The 20,132-nt window shown below is 41.2% G+C and overlaps 1 protein-coding gene across 1 annotated transcript in view; it reads left to right on the top strand.

The window, feature by feature from the left end:
• The window catches only part of LOC103155738 (semaphorin-3D), a 42,614-nt gene that overhangs the window by 20,510 nt on the left and 1,972 nt on the right, over nucleotides 1-20,132 (top strand). Inside the window, exons 3-17 of the mRNA XM_007577541.2 lie at nucleotides 2,811-2,965; nucleotides 4,053-4,115; nucleotides 4,262-4,381; nucleotides 5,103-5,193; nucleotides 7,073-7,201; nucleotides 7,292-7,434; nucleotides 7,724-7,838; nucleotides 8,629-8,698; nucleotides 10,127-10,271; nucleotides 12,421-12,643; nucleotides 14,655-14,743; nucleotides 16,416-16,457; nucleotides 16,956-17,113; nucleotides 18,329-18,393; nucleotides 19,742-19,881. Of these exons, the coding sequence (XP_007577603.1) occupies nucleotides 2,811-2,965; nucleotides 4,053-4,115; nucleotides 4,262-4,381; nucleotides 5,103-5,193; nucleotides 7,073-7,201; nucleotides 7,292-7,434; nucleotides 7,724-7,838; nucleotides 8,629-8,698; nucleotides 10,127-10,271; nucleotides 12,421-12,643; nucleotides 14,655-14,743; nucleotides 16,416-16,457; nucleotides 16,956-17,113; nucleotides 18,329-18,393; nucleotides 19,742-19,881 (1,748 nt within the window). The remainder of the gene's footprint in view (nucleotides 1-2,810; nucleotides 2,966-4,052; nucleotides 4,116-4,261; nucleotides 4,382-5,102; nucleotides 5,194-7,072; nucleotides 7,202-7,291; nucleotides 7,435-7,723; nucleotides 7,839-8,628; nucleotides 8,699-10,126; nucleotides 10,272-12,420; nucleotides 12,644-14,654; nucleotides 14,744-16,415; nucleotides 16,458-16,955; nucleotides 17,114-18,328; nucleotides 18,394-19,741; nucleotides 19,882-20,132) is intronic.

Genomic DNA, 20,132 nt, shown 5'->3' with positions numbered 1-20,132 from the left:
AGGCTTGAGAATCTGATTCGACTTGTTCGTCACTGATTGAGTTTGTGAGTCTGGCGAAGCAGCTGTTTTCATCCATCATGTCTTATTTTCCTCAACAAGACTCCACATAAAGGCTGTGTAAACAAATCTGACTGCATTCTTCTGCAGTTCCTCAGACTTTCCTCTGCGGCCGGCTGGCTAGCCGGGTCTCTGCCGTCACCTGTCAGCTCGTCACGGCTGAGATTTATTTCTTTCTGGACGGTGCAGCAAATGTGGCGTGCTGCATTCAAAGCCTGAACACGCAGTGCGTATGCATGAGTGACGGTTGTACTCTGCATGCTCCGCGGGGGGTCGTTTCGCTCCACTCTCCTCACTGACAGCTCTGTTTGGTGCTGATCTGCAGAAACATGGACGTGCAAATTCAGCTGCAAGAAATTTTCTGCTTTCATTCAAGTTAAAATTATTGTCAGAAACTAAAAGTTTACAGGATGAGATGCAGAAATCAGCAGAACAAAACTCATGATTTAATTTTTCTTTTGAGAATAATTAAACATTAGGCTCCAAATGTGGATGATCATGTTTTAGCTAGTGGTGGAAACAATTCAAATGTTTAATTGAACTCATCGTAATTAATCGAAAACAACATAGCAACTAAATAAGCAGCATTTTCAATTCAAAAACCATTTATTGTTGAATTAATAGACAGAAGAGGTCAACAACAAAGATATTTATATTTTTCAATCTGTTATTTAGGTTATTCAACCATCAGACTGATGGAGTTAAAGTTTTTCATGATAGTTTGTGGTATTACTGTGATATCAATAAAAGTGACTAAGGATTAATTATGTAACTTTATGGCTCTGACTGCATGATTCAGCTACACAAACACTAACACTGCTCTTCAAAAACACATAAAGAAGTTTGATTTGTATCACAGAAAGTAACTATAGTTAATCATATTTTAAAATTTATTAATATTTCTTGATGCTTTTATTAAACAAACAGTGGAGAAAGATAACAATCCTGACATTACAGACAGTTTTGGGGGATTTTAAACAATTAATTAATTTGAATTTTAAATCAAAATTATTGTAAGTAATGTATTACAATAAATGATAAACAATACAATACTTGTATTGTATTGTATTGTATTGTATTGCTTTGACTGTATTGACTGTATTGCTTTGACTTCAGCAGCGATGGCTTCTTCCGCCATCGCTGCTGTTAGCTGATGTCGCTTGTGCGTCAGATTTATGGGCGTACCAGAAACACACGTATAGAAAGGTTCCAGCTGCTGCTTTTCTATAAAAATTCCCCAGATCTAAAGCAGTTTTCTATCCACATTTTTAAAGTTTGGCTCCAGAGTTTTACTCATTACATGAGAATAAATTAATCAAATAGCTGAGGGATGAAGTTACAGCGATAAATTGGCCTCAGCTGTGAGGAACCTGCAGTCGGCCAGAAAAGCTTCACTTCCAATGAATGAAATGTAAAAATAATTGGGAGCCTGATGGCTGCCGACGCCTCCTGCTACGAAACGGTTTTGATTCCTGAGCTCTGCTGTTTCTGCTTGGATTGTCGTCGGGTTGGCAGCGGCGCTGCAGCGGTTGGTCCTCCGGCTCCGGGAGGCCTGAGCCGACAGATCATAAAGCTGGAGCTTCAGGGTTAATTTGCTCTGCTTCTCCAGGTTGTTTTCTGCCTGCTTTAACGCCGCCTCCCCAGGGGGACCGGGGGTCAATCGGTGTGTATGTGCAGCGTGAATGTTGACTTTAGTTATGAGGCATTCAACCACAGCACAGAGTTACTAAAACTCTGTGCTGTGGTTTTCTCCTGACCTGCAGTGCTGGGTTACATTACTGTTGATTTATTAATATAGGAGCCGCCAGGTTCAAGCTGCAGCTATGTGGAAAAATGAATTAGACCGACTGGCTTGGGTCTGAGGTAAACTCAGATACGTCTGATGATCAGTATGAGGAATTAATTTGTGAAGAATGAGGCCAAAACACAGAGGCGGAGTGAGAAAAGACAGCTTCAGCCGCCTGTGGAGTTGATTTTAAAGGGGCAGTATTATATGTTTATAGCACTTTTTAACCTTCATCTGTTCTAAAAATAACATATGTCAAATATGACTTAAAAGAAATTTCACTTTCTAATTTAACACATTTGAGTTGGGCTTCTGTCTCTTTAAACAACATTTTTACCAGCGTTGCACTGAGAAGTACTTTGTATATTGAGCTCAGCAGTTCCACCAGGTGTTTGCTAATTGCTTCTGGCTAGTTTGAAGGAGCAGAGATGGGGAGGAATGCTATGTGAGGCAGAAACTTGGAAACTGCAGCTCTGAGGAGGAGCTGCACCTCTAAGGCGGGGCTAGATCCACCCAGGTGTTTTGCTGAATGGTTGCCATAGAGATTAGAGGATTTCTCAAACATGCATGAAAGAATCAAGGCAACACTCCATGTTTGTTTTTGATGAGGGACTCACATTATAACATGATGAAAAGCTCAAAAAAGTTGATTTTACAAAACATGACCTGGAGGTTATAGAGCATGGCAAGGAAAGGAAAGCACAGTGAAGGCCCATGTTACTGAGTCTCTGAACTCCGCCTTCTTTCCTCTGATTGATATGGTGCTTAATAACATCTTTAGCTTTGACCCAAAACGCTTCAGTTGTCCCAGTTTAAACTAAGATCTGAGGCCCAAGAGACTCAGCATCCTGTGGAAACCCAGCGACTATCTACCGTCTACTGTCTCCTTTCTATCCTGCCGTTTTAGGGCTGAATGTGTGAAGAATGTCACGGTGAATAAACCCCTGAATGTTCCTGACTCTTCCAGACGTGAGGAACGGCTCGGCGGTCTACTGGGGCGCCGGCGTTGGCGGAGGCTACCAGGTCCTGCTGCTGGACGAGGACCGAGGATGGCTGCTGGTTGGAGGGAAGGACCACATTTACCTGCTGAACCCCGACAACCTGGACCAGCCCGTCCACAAGGTGAGGTTCAAGCCTTCTTGATGGACGCCTATTTGGGCGTTAAACCATCAGAGCTGCTTGGAGTTCATTATTATTTCTTTTGGATGCAGCAAAGCTCCACTTAAATTCTTATCAGTGAAAAAACTCTGGACTGCTGGTTCATTATTCATCGTTTTCCTGTTGCCTCCAACAGGATTAAAGAGATTTCTTGGTTGTGGCTCTTTAAAATGTTAAAAATGATGAATATTATCTAAAGACTTGACAAAGAGAAACTATGGTGATGAGTAAATAGTAGGCGACAATAACAGTTGCTTAATATCAACTAATTACAGGTTAATATCAACTAATTACAGGTTATCAATATGTAATTAGTTAGCATTAGCAGTCAGGTCCGGATTTGTTTTGATTTCTTCTGAGTGAAACCTAACTTTATCAGAAACGATATAATAAAAATATTTTAGGGATGATTACAGTTAAGATAGTGTATGAACAATTCTGTTTTTATTTTCTGTTTTTAGGGTAATTGTTAGCATGTAGCATTAGCATCAAGTTTTCCCTCTTCTTTCACAAACTGTAAACAGATGAGATTAGAAGATAATACTGAAGGAACGAATAACTAACAGTTACTTTCTAACCATGTTTTATATGTTAAACTAAATTAATCCCTTCATTTGCAGCTATAATGAGCAATATTAGCATTTGCTGTTAATCTGTGATGTTAATCAGTAACAGAATCCTATAAACAATTCAGTATCTTAATGCAACAGCTGAACAAGTAGTATTTAGAAAACACATAACAGATGCTTCATTATAACATTCCAAAATTATTTAGTTACATTTGATTTGAAGTTCATTATAATTATTTACATTGGCAGTTGATCTCTGCTTTTTCTCTGTTTTCCTAATTTCCTGACCTCCAACTAAGCAGCAGATCTTCAGGAGATTATCAGTATTTACAATTGGTAACCTCTACTAATTATCTTTCTCTTTAAATTTGGTCATAAGATTTCAGGCTTTCAAATTAGCAGTTATTTCCATTAGTGGTTGATTCCTTATTTGTTTCATATTGAAGTTTATTATTTGGATATTTTCTTTATTTCCCCATCAGATCCACTGGCCTGCAGCTCGAGAACATGTGGAGCACTGCAGGCTGGCAGGCAAAAGCCTGGAGGTAAAAATTATTATAAAAATGTTTGTTTATTTCTCACCTCATACACTGATCTTATTTGTAGGATGTAGGAATCTGAAATCTGCTGTAAGTCATTTTTTCTACTTCTGTTAAACACATTCTGGATGTTCGTATTGTTTGTGTTCCAGAGAGATTGTGCCAACTTTGTCCGTGTGCTGCAGCCTTTCAATAAGACTCATGTTTACGTCTGCGGCACCGGCGCCTTCCATCCGCAGTGTTCTTACCTGCAGCTCGGCCAGAACCCCGAGGTACCAATCACTGGATTATTCACATTTATTTACCTTTAAACTACATATTGATTAACTGAACGTCTGCTATGTTCTCAGAGATATGGTTAGCTCATTTGAGGAAGGAGTCAATTTTAAAGAGCTTCTGAAAAATTATGAAGGAAACTGAAAAAATTATAAATTGTAAAATTATATAACGCTGAGTCCTTTTTGTTGCAGTTAGTGTCAATAAACAGCAGTAAATTAAATGTAATTTTTTTAAAATGCTTCCAAACAGTTGGAAATATAGATTCTTCAAATAGTACAGAACTAATTCTTCATATTACAATCAAGAAAAATATATAATACTTTTTCTGTTTACTTTTACTTTTTCTGTTTACTTTTACAGTATTGTGTTTGCAAAATGAAATTTTACAAACAAATATATAGAGTATGAAATAGCAAACAAAGTAATTAACAGTTACAGAAACAAGAGCAGATTTAACAAAATAACAATGCAACTTAAATGGGATCAGAAAGAAAATTCAATAAAAACGCAAAGAATGTGGAAACTCTCACAAAGCAACAAACAGGAAATACAAAAGAAAACCCGCAGAATATATATATTTTAAATCGCTGGCAAAGAAACACGAAATTCCTTTTTATTTTCTGTAAACTTTCATTGTCTTTGTTTTTCTCTGATGTGAAACAAATGGAGCCAGAGCTCATCTTTGTGCGCCGTTGTTCTGTGTCCGTCCTGCAGGAGCCGTGGTTCAGGTTGTCCCACGCCGTCGAGTCGGGACGCGGAAAATGTCCTTTCAGTCCCAGAGAGCCGTTCACCGCCAGGCTGACCGGTACCACGCACCTGTCCTCTGGGTTTTTCACTATAGCTTAGTTTTATTTCGTTGTGATTTTTAATTTCATTCAATTTGTAATAATTAACTTTAGAGTGGGTTTATTAGTTTTTATTAGTTAAATGTTTAGTTTTTGTTTTTTCTTTATTAGGTGCAGAATTCAAAGGGCCGAAGGATTGTGATTATGTCTACATTGATCGGGCTATGAATACTCGACAGAAGACACCATTTTCAAAACCTTTAATTATTTATTGCTGAACAACAAACTGACTCTGGCGTTTTCTCCCAACTGTTGCTGTCGCCGCTTTGCGCCGCCAGGAGTATGGAGTGCTATAGCTGACGTAAACTGCTTGTGTTGTAACTTCACATCAGTTCAAAAGGTTGATAAATAGATTCAGAAACATGAAAACAAGCGATATAATACCTATAATTTCAGTATGTTTTAGTTTGTATTATTAACATGATGTAGTTCCACTTAGTTATAGTCCTTTCCCCCATTAATTACCGTTTTTATTTATTCAGTTAACAAAAATATTTTCCTAATTTCAGGTTTTGTTGTTTGTTAACGCTGGTTGGGACTCAATGATCTGATGATGATCAGTGATCAATGATCAATGATCTGATGCACCGCAGTCAGGAGCCTTTCTGCATTTTTGTCTCCAGAAAAGATTAGGAGAATGTTTTTTTGTTTTAGTTAACTATAACAGCGTTGGTCCTCACAACCACACAATGTCACTCTCTCCATATTCTGCTGACATTAGGCAGCCCATCGCCCGCCGGCTGAGTGCTGAGCGGAGGTGTGTGTGGTCCTTGGAGTTATTTCACTAAACTCACTAAACACAGGATCCTCCTGACCGAGACCCCGGGGGTCAGCTGGAGCTTCGTGTTGTCTCATGGAGATTTCACAGCTGGACGAAGCATCTGTCCTCATCTGGATGTCCTTCTGCAACTCACTCCTTTACTGAAACAACAAACTGCTTGTTGCTTTTCTTCTGATGCACAGAAAACTGGAGTCTTTTGTTGAGTATTAATCAATTTGATGTAAACATATTCACAATACTTTGGTCTTTATGAATTCTGCACCTGGAAACTAACACAAGTCTGGAAAAACTAAAACTACTGTTACAACTAATAAAAAAAAAATCCAAACTAAGAAATGTTTAACTAATATTAATGACTGCGACTAGCAAACACTCTAAAACTAACTGAGTTATACAAACAGGGAAATGAAACTGAACAATAAAGAAAAACCCAAACTATTAGAACCCTGGTTGCAGTGACCTTTACCCTGCAGTGACCTTCACCCTGCAGTGACCTTCACCCTGCAGTGACCTTTACCCTGCAGTGACCTTCACCCTGCAGTGACCATCACCCTGCAGTGACCTTTACCCTGCGGTGACCCTCACCCTGCGGTGACCTTTACCCTGCAGTGACCTTCACCCTTCAGTGACCTTTACCCTGCGGTGACCTTTACCCTGCGGTGACCTTCACCCTGCGGTGACCTTCACCCTGCGGTGACCTTTACCCTGCAGTGACCTTTACCCTGCGGTGACCTTCACCCTGCGGTGACCTTCACCCTGCGGTGACCTTCACCCTGCGGTGACCTTTACCCTGCGGTGACCTTCACCCTGCAGTGACCCTCACCCTGCAGTGACCTTCACCCTGCGGTGACCTTCACCCTGCAGTGACCTTTACCCTGCGGTGACCTTTACCCTGCGGTGACCTTCACCCTGCGGTGACCTTCACCCTGCGGTGACTTTCACCCTGCAGTGACCTTTACCCTGCAGTGACCTTGTCCCTGCAGTGACCTTTACCCTGCGGTGACCTTCATCCTGCAGTGACCTTCACCCTGCAGTGACCTTGTCGTTTCTCCCCTCAGATGGTGAACTTTACGCAGGAACCTCGGTCGACTTCATGGGGGCCAACGCGGCGATCTTCCGCACCTCGGTTCAGGGCAGCAGTCAGCATTACATCCGCACCGAGGCCTGCGACCACAACTGGCTCAACGGTGAGCAGCTGCCTCTTCCCATCATGCATTTCTTCATTCTAGCTCTGGATGCATCGGTTTTCCAACATGAAGGCCTCCTGTCCCCCACAGAGCCGGACTTTGTGGGCTCCTTCTCCATCCCTGACACTCACAGTCCAGACGACGATAAAGTTTACTTCTTCTTCAAGGAGAAGGCGGTGGAGGCCGGCCAGTGGGACCAGAGGGTCTACAGCCGGGTGGCTCGGGTCTGCAAGGTAAACAACGCTTCAGTCAGCAGCCGTATTAGAAGGATCATAAATGTTTTCAGTAAAACCCCGATGCAGTTTTTCTTTAATTAAATAAGACAGCCATACTTTCTCTTCAACAGTTGCTCTGATTTTTCCTGCTTTTTCGTTCCTTTTCAGTCCATTAGGAGGTTTTTCATGCAGCTCTGACCTGGAATCATTCAGACATTAAAACTCCTCGTTGCTTAGGCCTTAAACAACTTCCTGTTTCAGTTTTATAATCAATCCTTCAGTGCATATTTGTTTCTCCTTCCTGCAGAATGACGTTGGTGGGAAGAGGAGTCTGATCAACCGCTGGACCACCTTCCTGAAAGCCCGATTAGTCTGCTCTGTTCCCGGCCCGTCGGGAGTTGATACTCACTTCGATGAGCTCGGTAATGCCGACCCATTCCTTACTCTTCTTACTCCACTAAAGCTGCAGTTTGTAACTTTTATAAAGAATATGTTTTTTTTTACATATTTGTTAAAACTGTCACCATATTGTAACAGTTTACTATGAGACAGATAATCTGAGAAAAAAATGGATGTACTAAAGCTCCACCCTGAGCGACTATTGTTGTCTAAAGAAATTAATCGCTCCCGAACAAAAACAACCAATCAGAGTCAGAAGGAGGGTCTTAGTGCTGTCAATGAACCTCATGTACTGGCTGCTAATTGTGTAGTGGTGGAAATACAGAAAAAACGTTTATCCATCGTCGTAGGCAGTCATGCTAACTAGCTTGAGCATTCACAACAGGCTGTACTAGCTGCAGTAGCAAAGAGCAAGGTGGGAGGAGGAGCAGGATGAGCAGCGCCACGCAACATGGTGATTGACAGCGTTAAGACCCGCCTCTTGGCTCTAATTGGTTGTTTCTAGAAGGCAGAGGAGCTTGATTATTTTCACAGGTTATGTTGTGACCAAACTGCCACAACATAGTGACAGTTTAAAAGAAATACCTAAAAAAATATTTTTAACAAAATATTTAACGTTACCTTTCAGAACGCTAAAAGAAAACTCAGGATTCTCACTTTTCTTGAAGTTTGTTTTCTTTGATATTTTGTGTTGAATATTTTTTTGAGCTTGTCTTTAAAAATGAACATTTAATAAACTGAGTTCAACTGACTAATTTATGGAGAACGTAAAGTGATAAAACATTGCGTCTCGATTTGTACGTTTTGTTTTAGAGGACATCTTTGTTCTGGAAACCAAGGATCCTCAGAACCCGACCATCTACGGCGTCTTCACCACCTCCAGGTGAGAAACTGCTGCAATCAGGTCAAAGACATAAAAACTGGAGAGTTTCTAAAACAAAATGAAAGCAGGTGCATCGAGCTGAAACGGAGAGATGGAGTTATCGTCTGAAAACTGTTTGAGTCTAAATCAAGTCAAGCCCTATAATAAACAAAAAAGAATAATAAAAAAAATAAACGAAAGAAAAACACAGAATAAAACAGCAAAAATAAGAAATAGGAGGACGACTCATTTCCCCAATGTCTCATAACTTTTTAAAATATAGATACAATAACAAATGCAGGATTTAGCCTGCATATCTTTTTCCACAAAGATAGAAAACAACGACCCATTACATTTTTGCAAAAAATTAATAAATAAATATTCTTCATTTTTAAACTTGAAAATAGAAATGAAATGGTTCTTTAACAATTACATCAAATTTCCTACAGTGTTTTTATCAGAAGTGATCAGCTGTTTTTAGTCGTACTTAGTGAAATTGTCAGTTTTCGTCCCATTTGTGTTTTGATTAATCTAGTTATAAAATCGTCTAATCCAGCTGGAGTCTGTGAGCTTCACATGCTAAAAAAACTTCTGCAGATTATCTGACCTCCCGCCGCCTGGCTGGCACGTGCACACCCTCCCAGTTCAGGGTCAGAGGTCAGGTCTGGGTGGGTGCCTGGGGTCAAAGGTGTAGGGGCCCAGCAGGTTGAGTTTTTCTAACCCTGATGTAGAAAAGCATAACCTCTCTTTCCACTCCCTCCTCCTTTTTGTCTTTAAAGCTGCAGTTTGTAACTTTAACACAAATTGTTTTTTACGTATTTGTCAAAACTGTCACCATGTTTGTTATGAGACAGATAATCTTTGAAAAATTGATCGCCTCCCTGAGCTACTACTGTGGTCTGAAGAAATGCAATGCTCCCAAACAAAAACCACCAATCTCAGCCAGGAGGTGGGTCTTAGCGCTGCCAATAATCCTTATGTACTCGCTGCTATAAGAGCTAATGACAGAGAAACAGATGATGGCGGATAAACGCCGTCATCTGTGTTTATCTGCCACCATCAGTGGCCATGCTAACTAGCATTAGCATTTATGACAGGCTATGCTAGCTGCATTGCCACATTGATAGTAATTGACAGCACTAAGACCCGCCTCCTGACTCTGATTGGTTGTTTCTAAAGCAGTTTTTTTGCACATATTATCTCTCTCATAACAAACTGTCACCACATGGTGATAGATTTAATAAATATGTAAAAAATATGTGTTTTTAAAAAGTTACAGACTTAAACTTTAATAATTTCTTCTTTTAGTTTTATTCTTCTTCTGTTGCTCCTTTTATCGTCATTTTGTAAATAACACAATTTAATTTTAGTTTTTCTTGCTGTTTTGTTTCTCCCCGGTTTGACGGTCGATCGCCCGCTGATCAACCGGTCGGTCCTCTCTCTCCACAGCTCCATCTTCCAGGGATCGGCTGTGTGCGTTTACTCCATGGCGTCCATCCGCGCCGCCTTCAACGGACCATTTGCCCACAGAGAAGGACCCGACTACCGCTGGGTTGAGTACAAGGGCCGCATCCCGTACCCCAGACCCGGAACGGTGAGTTCAACACACCAACAGCTGGAAGATAACTGCTGCTTTTCCCAGCCGCCATCAGGCAGGAGCTGGTGACCCTGCAGGGCGGTGAAGGTCACTTCACAGGCCCAACAGGAAGATGGGAAAACACATCTCTCTGTAGATACTCCCGTTCTCAGGAAGGTAACCGCCCCAGGGTGTCCTGCAGCGCCGCGATCCAATCTCAACAACAGAAGAGATACTGTGGGATTACATGAAAAGACTGAAGCTGCAAAAAAATAAAAACCGAAGCCAACTTCATTTATAAGCACTTTTAAAGCTGCAGGATGTAACTTTGAACTATCACTATATCATAGGAGACAGATAATCTGTGAACAAAATCTAGCTCCTACGTCTAGAACCAACCAATCAGAGCCAGGAGGCGGGTCTTAGTGCTGCAGTGCAGCAGAGAGTTAGCAAATGTTAACTTGTGCTCAGTATAATTAGCTACCAATGAGGGTGAACAAACGGTTTTCCTGTACCGGTAAGTTGTTTCTCCACCATTTGCACATTTAGCACCAAGTACAGCAAGTACATGGAAACCTGACAGTTTTCTGATCAACCAAATATGAAAAAAAAATTATTCTGATGTATGAAGTCTCTGAAGTGATGCATGAACATTCATAAAAGAAGAATATAAACTCATAAACATACTTATGAGTTTATATTATAATATAAACCCTGTTTTTGTACTTTTCCCCTGTTTTTGAAATGGGATTTTTTTGCCGTGTATATATTTTAATGTAAATATCTGTGGTTGTGGTAGAACTGCCCCGGCGAGGGTCAGCATGTAACCGCCAGCATATTTTCCTTTTTCTGAGTTAAGCTGCCACATTCAGCCTCACACTCCATCACTTATCCCACATATATTGGAAGCTGGATGGCATTTGTGTTTTTGTGAAAAATTAGGAATTTCCTGTGGGATCAGAGTCCAACCTCAGAAAGCTCTGCTGGTCCAACACCGGCTCCTCTGGGACATTTCAGCCGCCGTGAGGTCAGAGGTGGCTGTGTGCGCGCCGGGTGTCATGGCCGCTCTGCGCGGTGTTTAATCACGCGGTTGAGTGCAGCAGAGGCGAGGCGTGTCGGCGATGAGAGCAGCGAATCAGGCAGAATGAAGCTGAGACTCACCGCAGAGACAATAATGGCTTCCACATTTCTCACTTCTCTGCTGGGGGCTCGTCTTCCCTCGTTAGCTCTAACCTGCTTTACACCTTCAACAAATTCATCTCTCCTTCTCTTAGTTTCTCATCTCTCCATCCTCTTCATGTTTCCTCACTGAGAGGAAATCTGATTTATGCACAAATCAGCAGGTTGAGACCAGATGAATTGACCCTCACTGCTTATTTCTATAGTATTGTTTAATGATTTGGGTAAATTCAAAGATTAGATAATAAGTTCACAGCTTAAACACAAACCGTACTTTATTGGTAGGCCTGTGGTAATAAGTAATACATCAATTAATTACATGATTAATTGAAATGAGTTTGCTAATTTCCATTTCGACGAAGGAGGAAGGAAACATGAATCACAGCAAAGTGAAGCATGTTTTATTTAACTAACATCTGGTCACTGCTTTGGTTTTATGTGTAATGATTAGATTTTCTTAAAAAAAGAAACAAAGAAAAAGTTTGAGAACGTTCTTTGAATTTAATTTTTACAGACACATCAGTAAAACTTATTTTATTTTATTTTATTTAGCGGATTTTTTATGCAAAAACAACTTAACGGGGCAGTATCAATGAAAATTAACTTCTTTAAGATTTACATGATGCTACAATGTAACATACCGGAAATGTTGCTTTGATTCTTTCATGCATGTTTGAGAAATCCTTTAATCTCCATGGCAACCATTCAACTGTGCCAAACACCTGGTTGGACCTAGCCCCGCCTTCAAGACCCAGCTCCTCCTCTGGGCAGTAGTTCCCATGCTGAAAGCGACAGGAAGTCAAATTTATTTTAAGTCATATTTGACTTACAAGAACAACTGAAGGTAACATAGTTATTTGATGTGCTACAAAACAGATAATGCTGCCCCTTTAAAGTCTGACATCCCAGATCGTTTTGGTCGGACCTGTTCGCTCCTGGAAGTGGACCCGTCCTGCCGTTTTCCTGACGTTGTCGCCTGTCCTCTCAGTGTCCCAGTGAGACGTACGACGCGCTGCACAAGTCCACCAAGGACTTCCCAGATGAGGTGGTGAGCTTCATGCGGCAGCACCAGCTGATGTGGGACCCCGTCCTGCCTCTGGGCGGCCGACCCATCCTGACCCGGGTCAACTCACCAAACCTGCTGAAGAGGGTCGTTGTGGACAGAGTGGAGGCTCAGGACGGACCGTATGACGTCTTACACCTGGGGACAGGTGAGGAGGGATCTTAGACTCTTTATAAGGATGAAACTCAGTGCATCACGTTGAGGTTCTGCTTGTTGTCAGTGAAGGTTCACCAGGTCCGTTTTGAACATCTGTAGTCTTTGCTGCTCCAGCTGCAGAAACCTGCTGTCAGATAAAACGGTTCTGGTTCTGTGATGAATGAGAGGTCATTTAGTGGCTGGTGGCAGGCCGAAGGGGAGAGGGTGCAGAGCTGCTCCATATATCTCCCCTAAGTGGATTCCTCTCCTTGACCTTTCACCCCACCCCATGAACTGCACATTAACAGCCTGAATAAAACCTGCCCTCTGGTTCACAGCAGAACCAGAAAAATGTCCTGCACTTGTGTTCATGTCTCATGGATTTGCTAGAGATCTTCTTCTGGAGCTCTGATGGTGACTAATGTGTTGGACTCAAACAGCAACAGGTCGGGGAGGGGGTTCTGGTTCAGTTTAAAGTGCTGAACATCTCCCAGAGCTTTGATCGGTCTATCATTTGGACATGGAGACAGTGGTAATGGTTGGACATGTACCTTCCCCATAATGCTATATTTCATATCTTTCTAATTATACTAATTATAAAGTATTTGATCGTTAATCTTCTTACCTTGTTAAAAGAGTTTGCTGCTAATCTGCGGTTAATCCGAGAGCTGCCAGTCATTATGATGCTTATCCATCGCTGCCGTGTCTTTCCTCATTACACAATGAAAGGAGAAGTTTGGTTTGCATCCTCGGCTGTTTCAGCAGCCGACCGCGCAGCACACTGACCGTTTTTAAAGAGAAATCTACTGAATAGAGTCAATCAGGCTACTACGTGTCTGCTTTTTGACAGGCTTTACTGCTTTACTGTAGCGCATTGGTTGTTTTGATGTCCGTTATGGTGAAGCGGGCAGAGTTTTGAAGAGCGTGGCGTCACATGAAACGGGTCAGTAGGGTCGCCCTGTGAGGTCCCTCTCCAGGGTGTCTGGGTTGTCCCTTAGAGGCAGAAGCTTGGTCCTCCAGGTGGGAGACGGTTGAGGTGGCTCAGGTGTCTGGGTCTCTCTGTCCCTATGACATGACCCCAAATTTAGCAGCAGATGATGGATGGACAGACAGACGGATGGATGGATGACAGAAATGGATGGATGTGTGGGTTTTTATCCATCCAGCCTGGTGTTTTAAGATGGCACCAGGCATCTGGTTCTGAAGCTCCCAGGAGGGGATTTGGTTTCTCCGTCAGAGGCAGCAGCTCGTCCCAGCTGGGGGACTGATAGCAGAGAGGTCAACGGCTCCCCAGTGCTACCACTCCAGTTTAGGCCTCGCATGTCTCTGGGCTGTGGGAGGAACCCAGGAATCTGATGGGGGGAATATTTCATAACGAAATATCTTGTTGATATAATCCTGAAACCCGTGGAGAGTAAAGCTCCTGTCTGGACGAGACGTGCTAACCTGACCTCTCAGCTCCCCACACAGGTGGTTTTATGACTTTCTTTATTATTAGTTTTCTGACAGATTCATGATCGTTGAGGTTGTCCATAGATGCTCTTGCTGCACAGGAGTTACAACTTCAACTCTGTTCCCTGGTTTCTTTGTTGATCAGCCCTCAAAGTGAAATTTATTAAATACAAGTCTTTATATGGAGTCAGTATCGTCTTGATATAAAGAAATCAGTGCTGTCCCAACATCTACCCACAGGAGACATTTAACATTAAAGGGACAGCATCACATAATAGCAACTGTTTTAGCTTTACATCATGTTATAATGTTATTCCTTCAACCATTTAGCTGTGCAGAACGCCTGGGTGGACGTAGCTCCGCCTTCGAGGCGCAGCTCCTCCTCTGAGCTTTGATTTGGCTTTGATTTCTTAAAGCGATGGAATAAAATAAATAAAACCTTCTGTCCAAAATCAAAGCCTCTCTGCAGAATTTCAAAGCAGTGACAGTTTGCTACGACCCAATGTGTGTGTATTATTTAACAAGTTAGAGCGTTTCACCATCTGGGTTCTTCTTGCTGTGATGTTTTCCAGACGATGGGAAGGTGGTGAAGGCTGTGTCAGTCATCAAAGACAACTGGGAGACAGAGGAGGTCATTCTGGAGGAACTCACCGTGTTCCAGGTGAGACTATTCAGAACCACAGAGAGGCTCAGCCTTTTAGTCCAGACCGCTGCAGCTGGACTGGACTTTTAGGGCTGAAAGCTTGTTCCAGTTTCTCCTTGTGCTCCTGTGCCAACCATGCGTCGTGTGATCTCCCACATGAGGCCCTCTTCAGGCTCCCAAAGGGACATTTTAGTCCAGAAAAACATCATTTTTATAAAACCAGATGGAAGGGCACATATTTCCCAAACTCATCCGTGTGAGAAATGTTAGTTAGGGAAGACAAACATTTTTTAAAGGATGGAGCAAACCTAGGTGAAGGAAGATGATTATCAAAGAACAGGACTTGGATGAAAACAGGAACAAACTGATTTCCTGGTCCAGTCGTCTAAACTGCTGCTGGTTCCTCAGTTTTCTGCAGACGTGGCTAAAATAGGCACAAATTTTACTCAAGTATGAGTAGCAATACTTTAACATAAAAAGCAGCCAAGAAATTACTCAGAGTAAAAAAGTATTTGGTGAAAAGGTTAAAAATTACATCATCAGATGGACCAAAATATAAAGTTATGTGGATATTTTTGGTATTTTAAGGTCAAAATGACAATAATTCAAACAGTTAAAAAATAAGAAAAAATAATTTCTAAAAGCAAAAACTCCAGGTATGTCTAGTGAATTTATTTGATTAGAACATTATTTGTTTTTCTTTCAGTGAAGTTACTCACAGTGGGCAGAGAATCCAGAACTTGACAGAGAGTAGCGATACTTCACAATAAAATCACTGAAGGATAATAAAAATAATCCTGATTTTCTCCCAAATGTTACTCAAGTAAATGTAACCAGTTACTACCAATCTCTGGTTTTCTGCTGAGCCAGAGAACAGCCAGATCACTGTTAAAATACCTCCAGTACCCCCCGCCCTGCGTCCTTCACTCGCCCCAGAGAGGTCAAAGGTCGCCGACTCCTTTTGTCAAACACTGAAACAAGTCAGTGACCCAGAAAAATGGAGCTGTGTGGAAACTTTAGGCCTCTGAAGAAGAAGAAAGGGACTCATTTGATTTCTAATCTCTGTAGCTTTCTTGACCCTGCAGTCAGTCGTCGTATTTTATGTTGCATTCCTCGACCGCCGCCCGCCTGAAAGATGACTGCTGTTAAAGAAACTCAAACAAACTCAGGCGGGACCATGTCAAACCAACGGGTCGGCCTTTATTCCTGCAGGTTTGTCCTCAGCCATAGTTTGAAGGATTCATTTCAAATTCATGATGTTAAAGCAACCGATACAAGAATAAAGAGAATTCGTCCCCCAAATACTGAATTATTAATCAAATTAGGTTCAAATTGGACTTTTTCTTCTTAGTGTGTAAATTTTTTGTTGGAGTCATTGATGTCCTTACTACACTTCAATAGTTTTGATGTAATTAGTACAACAATAAAAATTAGTCATAATTCCTTAGTCAAAACTAATCACGTTAGTAATGAACAGAAGAGGTCTCAACTCGCATCCCTGTGGGACACCAGACATAATTAAAGTTTAGTTTTTCATGTAGTTTCACGTTTCAGTTTAAACTGAAGGAAAGCTGGAATGATTTAACCTGAAACTGCTGTTGTGTTTCAGCATCACGTTGTTATTGCTATCAAGTCAAACGTGTTAGTATTTTTAATTTTTTATAAGTGATCCTACATTTTGACCCCACAGATTCCCACTCCTATCCTGAGCATGGAGCTGTCGACGAAACGGGTAGGTGTCACGTTCTCATTGTTTTTGACCTGCAAACCATTTTAAATGAACGTTAATGAACCAAGCTGAGACTTGCTGAGAAAGTCAGAAAAAGTTGAGCTTGAGGTTCTATCACTTAAACCACTGAGACTGAAAAAGGTTTTTGTTCTATTTTGTTTTTATTTTTCTGGAGGAAGCTAAAAAAATATTACAATTAAAATGAAGAGTTAAATGGGTTGCAATTGTTTTCCCTCTTGCATTTGGGTTTTAGTATCAGAGAAAATGCTTCTATTTGAATCAAACGTACGATTTAACGTGAGAGAAGCACATTTAGTTGTCAGCTAATTCAACTAGAAAAGACAAAACATCCCAGATTTTGGAAGAAGAACAGAGGAAGAGGAAGCGAGGGGTTCAGGTCAGTAATCAGGATGATGAAGTGAGAGAAAGCTGAACACAGATGTGGAGAATTAAACCCTCAGCAGCGTAATGAACCGGTGCTCGTGTGCTTTCCTCTCTCAGGAGCAGCTGTACGTGTGCAGTGAGCTCGGTCTGGTCCAGTTGGGGCTGCAGAGGTGTGAGCTCTACGGGTCCGACTGCGCCGAGTGCTGCCTGGCCAGAGACCCGTACTGCTCCTGGGACGGGCAGACCTGCTCCAGATACTTCCCCACCAGCAGGAGGTAGAGACTCAGTCAGGGAGGACTGAGGTTTCCAGCTGTCCCCTATTTTAAACCTGCAATTTCTATTTACAAACACTAGATGGCAGTCTTCTCCTTACTAACCTAGAGCTAGATCATTCTTTCTAACTTTCAAACTGGTGGTCCGCAGGCGCCCCCTAGTGGTCTACAAGATACTGCATGTGAACAACAGTTAATTTGCCTTGATTTGAGCTTAAAGTGCCAGGGCACAGCAAGCTTACCAAATGATTTTGGTTAAAAATAATAATAAATAAGTGGCTTAAAACAGGGTCACTTAGAAGAAAAGCTGAAGATACTGGTGGAAAGAAAACAACTCCAGGAAGTCAACTCAGAGGAAGCCAAGTTATACCTGCTGAGAGAATTGATGCCGTTCATGACTTTTGAACATTCATTTTTATGTAATTAAAAGTGATTAAATTAATTAAATATAATAGATAAATAAATAAATGGACGTATATTTTTATTTTTAATGGTGCAGAAGAGGATTTTTGTATAAAGTAAATCAAGTCTACTTTTCTTTAGTTGTACAAATGGGTCTAAATGTTACTAATGCACACAACACTTGGTAGTAAAGAACAACTTCTTTTGTTGATGTCTGTGTGTTTGCCATGATTGGAAAGCGTGAACCACACTTTTCACAATATATTAACTCAAAATGCCCTGAGTAGAGTTGTTCAGGACAATAAATGAGTTTAGAGACTAATATTTTCATTTCAGGTTAATAATACTCATTCTTCTTTGCAACAAAATACCCTCTGTTTTCTTGTCTTTGTTTGTTCCATGATTTTATTTTCCTATTATTAACGTCATGTATCATATCGTATATTTTCTACTTTGATATTAAGTAAAAGTAAAAAAAAAAAGAAACCTGTTAAATGAAGGTCAACCTAATGCAGGTCCAGTGCGTCCACACAATGTTTAAATGATAAGAGAGAGAAAAAGTATGTTCTACTAAACTTTATTCGAAAGCATAAAGCTTTTTTTGCTCATTTATGCAACACAAGGATTTGCACCAGAAGCTTTTTCCCCTTTTCAACTTTTGTTTAAATTTTTTATAGAAAATATCCAGCTTCACAAACCAACCACCAAAATTGTTCACCCACAATGTTCCACAAGTCCACTAGTGATTTAATCAGACACTACTGATGATGAATTTTAGAAACTCGTCTCATATTATGATCTGTGTTTGTGTATCAGGCGAGCTCGCAGACAGGATGTGAAGTATGGAGACCCCTGGAGTCAGTGTCCCGTCACTGAGGAAGGTAAAGAGCTGAACTCCACATCATCCACTTCATGTCACATTTAGTTTGTAGCATCTGGGCAGATTATGAAGCTGATCTGGAAACAACCAGGTGATCAGATCATCTCCAGTTTATTGTTTAAAAGACTGAGTTTCAATCTGATCAATAAAGTTTCATTTGGTCTTTTTGTTCTTCATGCTGAGAACATCAGAGCTGCTGTCTGATCACTGAGATCTTCATCGGTAAGATTTTAAATTGATCTTACTTGTGGGAGGAGCTGAGTATTCATCCTTACAGAACCATTTAGCCAGCGATCCAGACTTCCTCTGGACCAGTCTCTGCTATCACACCAACTTCCCATTAGTCACTGACTCCAACATCAACATCCCAGCCGTGGATCCCTGAGTTAAAACCCTAAAGCTCAGGACAGAACAAAAGTAATCAAATCTCTCTGGATTATTAGGAAGCTGCTGTTAGTAGTCAAACTGGTCAGATCTTTAGACAGTTCTGAACCAGCCGTGTTTGGGTCCAGAACCAGAGCAGTGTAGGTCACCATGTCCTTCGTGTTGCTCCAGATGTTGAAGGCCAGGTTGCCCAGATGTTTCCCCTGGTCTATTAAAAGTTGCAGGATGGTAAATCATGAGAACTTGACTTGGGTCAGTATATCAGCTTTTTCTGATACATCAGTTTGTTTCTGCTTTTCCGGTTATTTCACCTGTTTCTGTTTGTTAGTGTTTTCCCCTCTGTAGTAATTACGTCTTGTCTGGCTGTGATTCCTTCCGGATTGAGGGCGACGCCTGAATTCTGCTGTTACCTAATCATTCTCCCTCTTCTGCTATTGCATTTTTACTTTCATGAACATCAAAATCAGTTCTTTTGTTTCTTTTTGTGCATTCTGCTGTTTTCTCAAACCTCCAGTCGGAGTTGGCAGATGGTCGCTTGTACCCGATTGTGTTGGAGGTTTTTTCCTGTTAAAAGGGAGTTTTCCTCTCCACTGTTGCTACATGCATGCTCAGTATGAAGCATTGCTGTAAAGTCAACAACACGATGCAAGCAATTTTTCTACCTCGTCTTGGATAGAAACTTTTTTAATTACGTAGTTTAAATAATAAATTGAGTGTACTGTTTGATAACTAGGATCAAATGAAATGTGTATATGATTGATTTGAAAGGATTTCTTTTGTAATTTTCCTTGAGATAACATTTATTTTGAATTGGCACAATGGGAATAAACTGAACTGAATTTGATTTAAGTGAAAAATATCTTCTTCTTTTTTTTCATCTAAAACTCCTGTAGGGTTTCCGATAACTGGAAAATTCAGATCAACACATTTCATGTTCTGCATCTCATTTGCTGTTTTCCTGTCAGACTCCGACTCAGTGGAGGTGAAGGTGGTGTATGGGGTTGAGGGAAACTCCACGTTCCTGGAGTGTGTTCCTCGGTCGCTGCAGGCTGAGCTCCGCTGGACGGTACAGCGCTCAGAGAGCCAGCAGAACGCTGTCAGTCAGGTGTGTAGTTCAACACCTCAGGTCTGACCTTTGACACACGTTTACCTGCTTCCACCACGGCTCCTCCAACACATTAGCTCTGGTTTGATGAGCCTCTTTTTCTGCAGATGATTTCCTCAAACATCAAATGATGTTGCCGTTATGATCCAAAGCTTTCTTTAAAATGAAGGATCGTAGTTTAGTGGTTTAGAAATTCAATAAAAGCCGTTTTAAAATATCCAAAATAAATTCATGATCAGTCTGTGCTGACA

Source organism: Poecilia formosa, unplaced genomic scaffold (assembly GCF_000485575.1).
Source record: "Poecilia formosa unplaced genomic scaffold, Poecilia_formosa-5.1.2 Scaffold445, whole genome shotgun sequence".
Taxonomy (NCBI): Eukaryota; Metazoa; Chordata; class Actinopteri; order Cyprinodontiformes; family Poeciliidae; genus Poecilia; species Poecilia formosa.
This window is presented reverse-complemented; position numbering and strand designations above follow the sequence as displayed.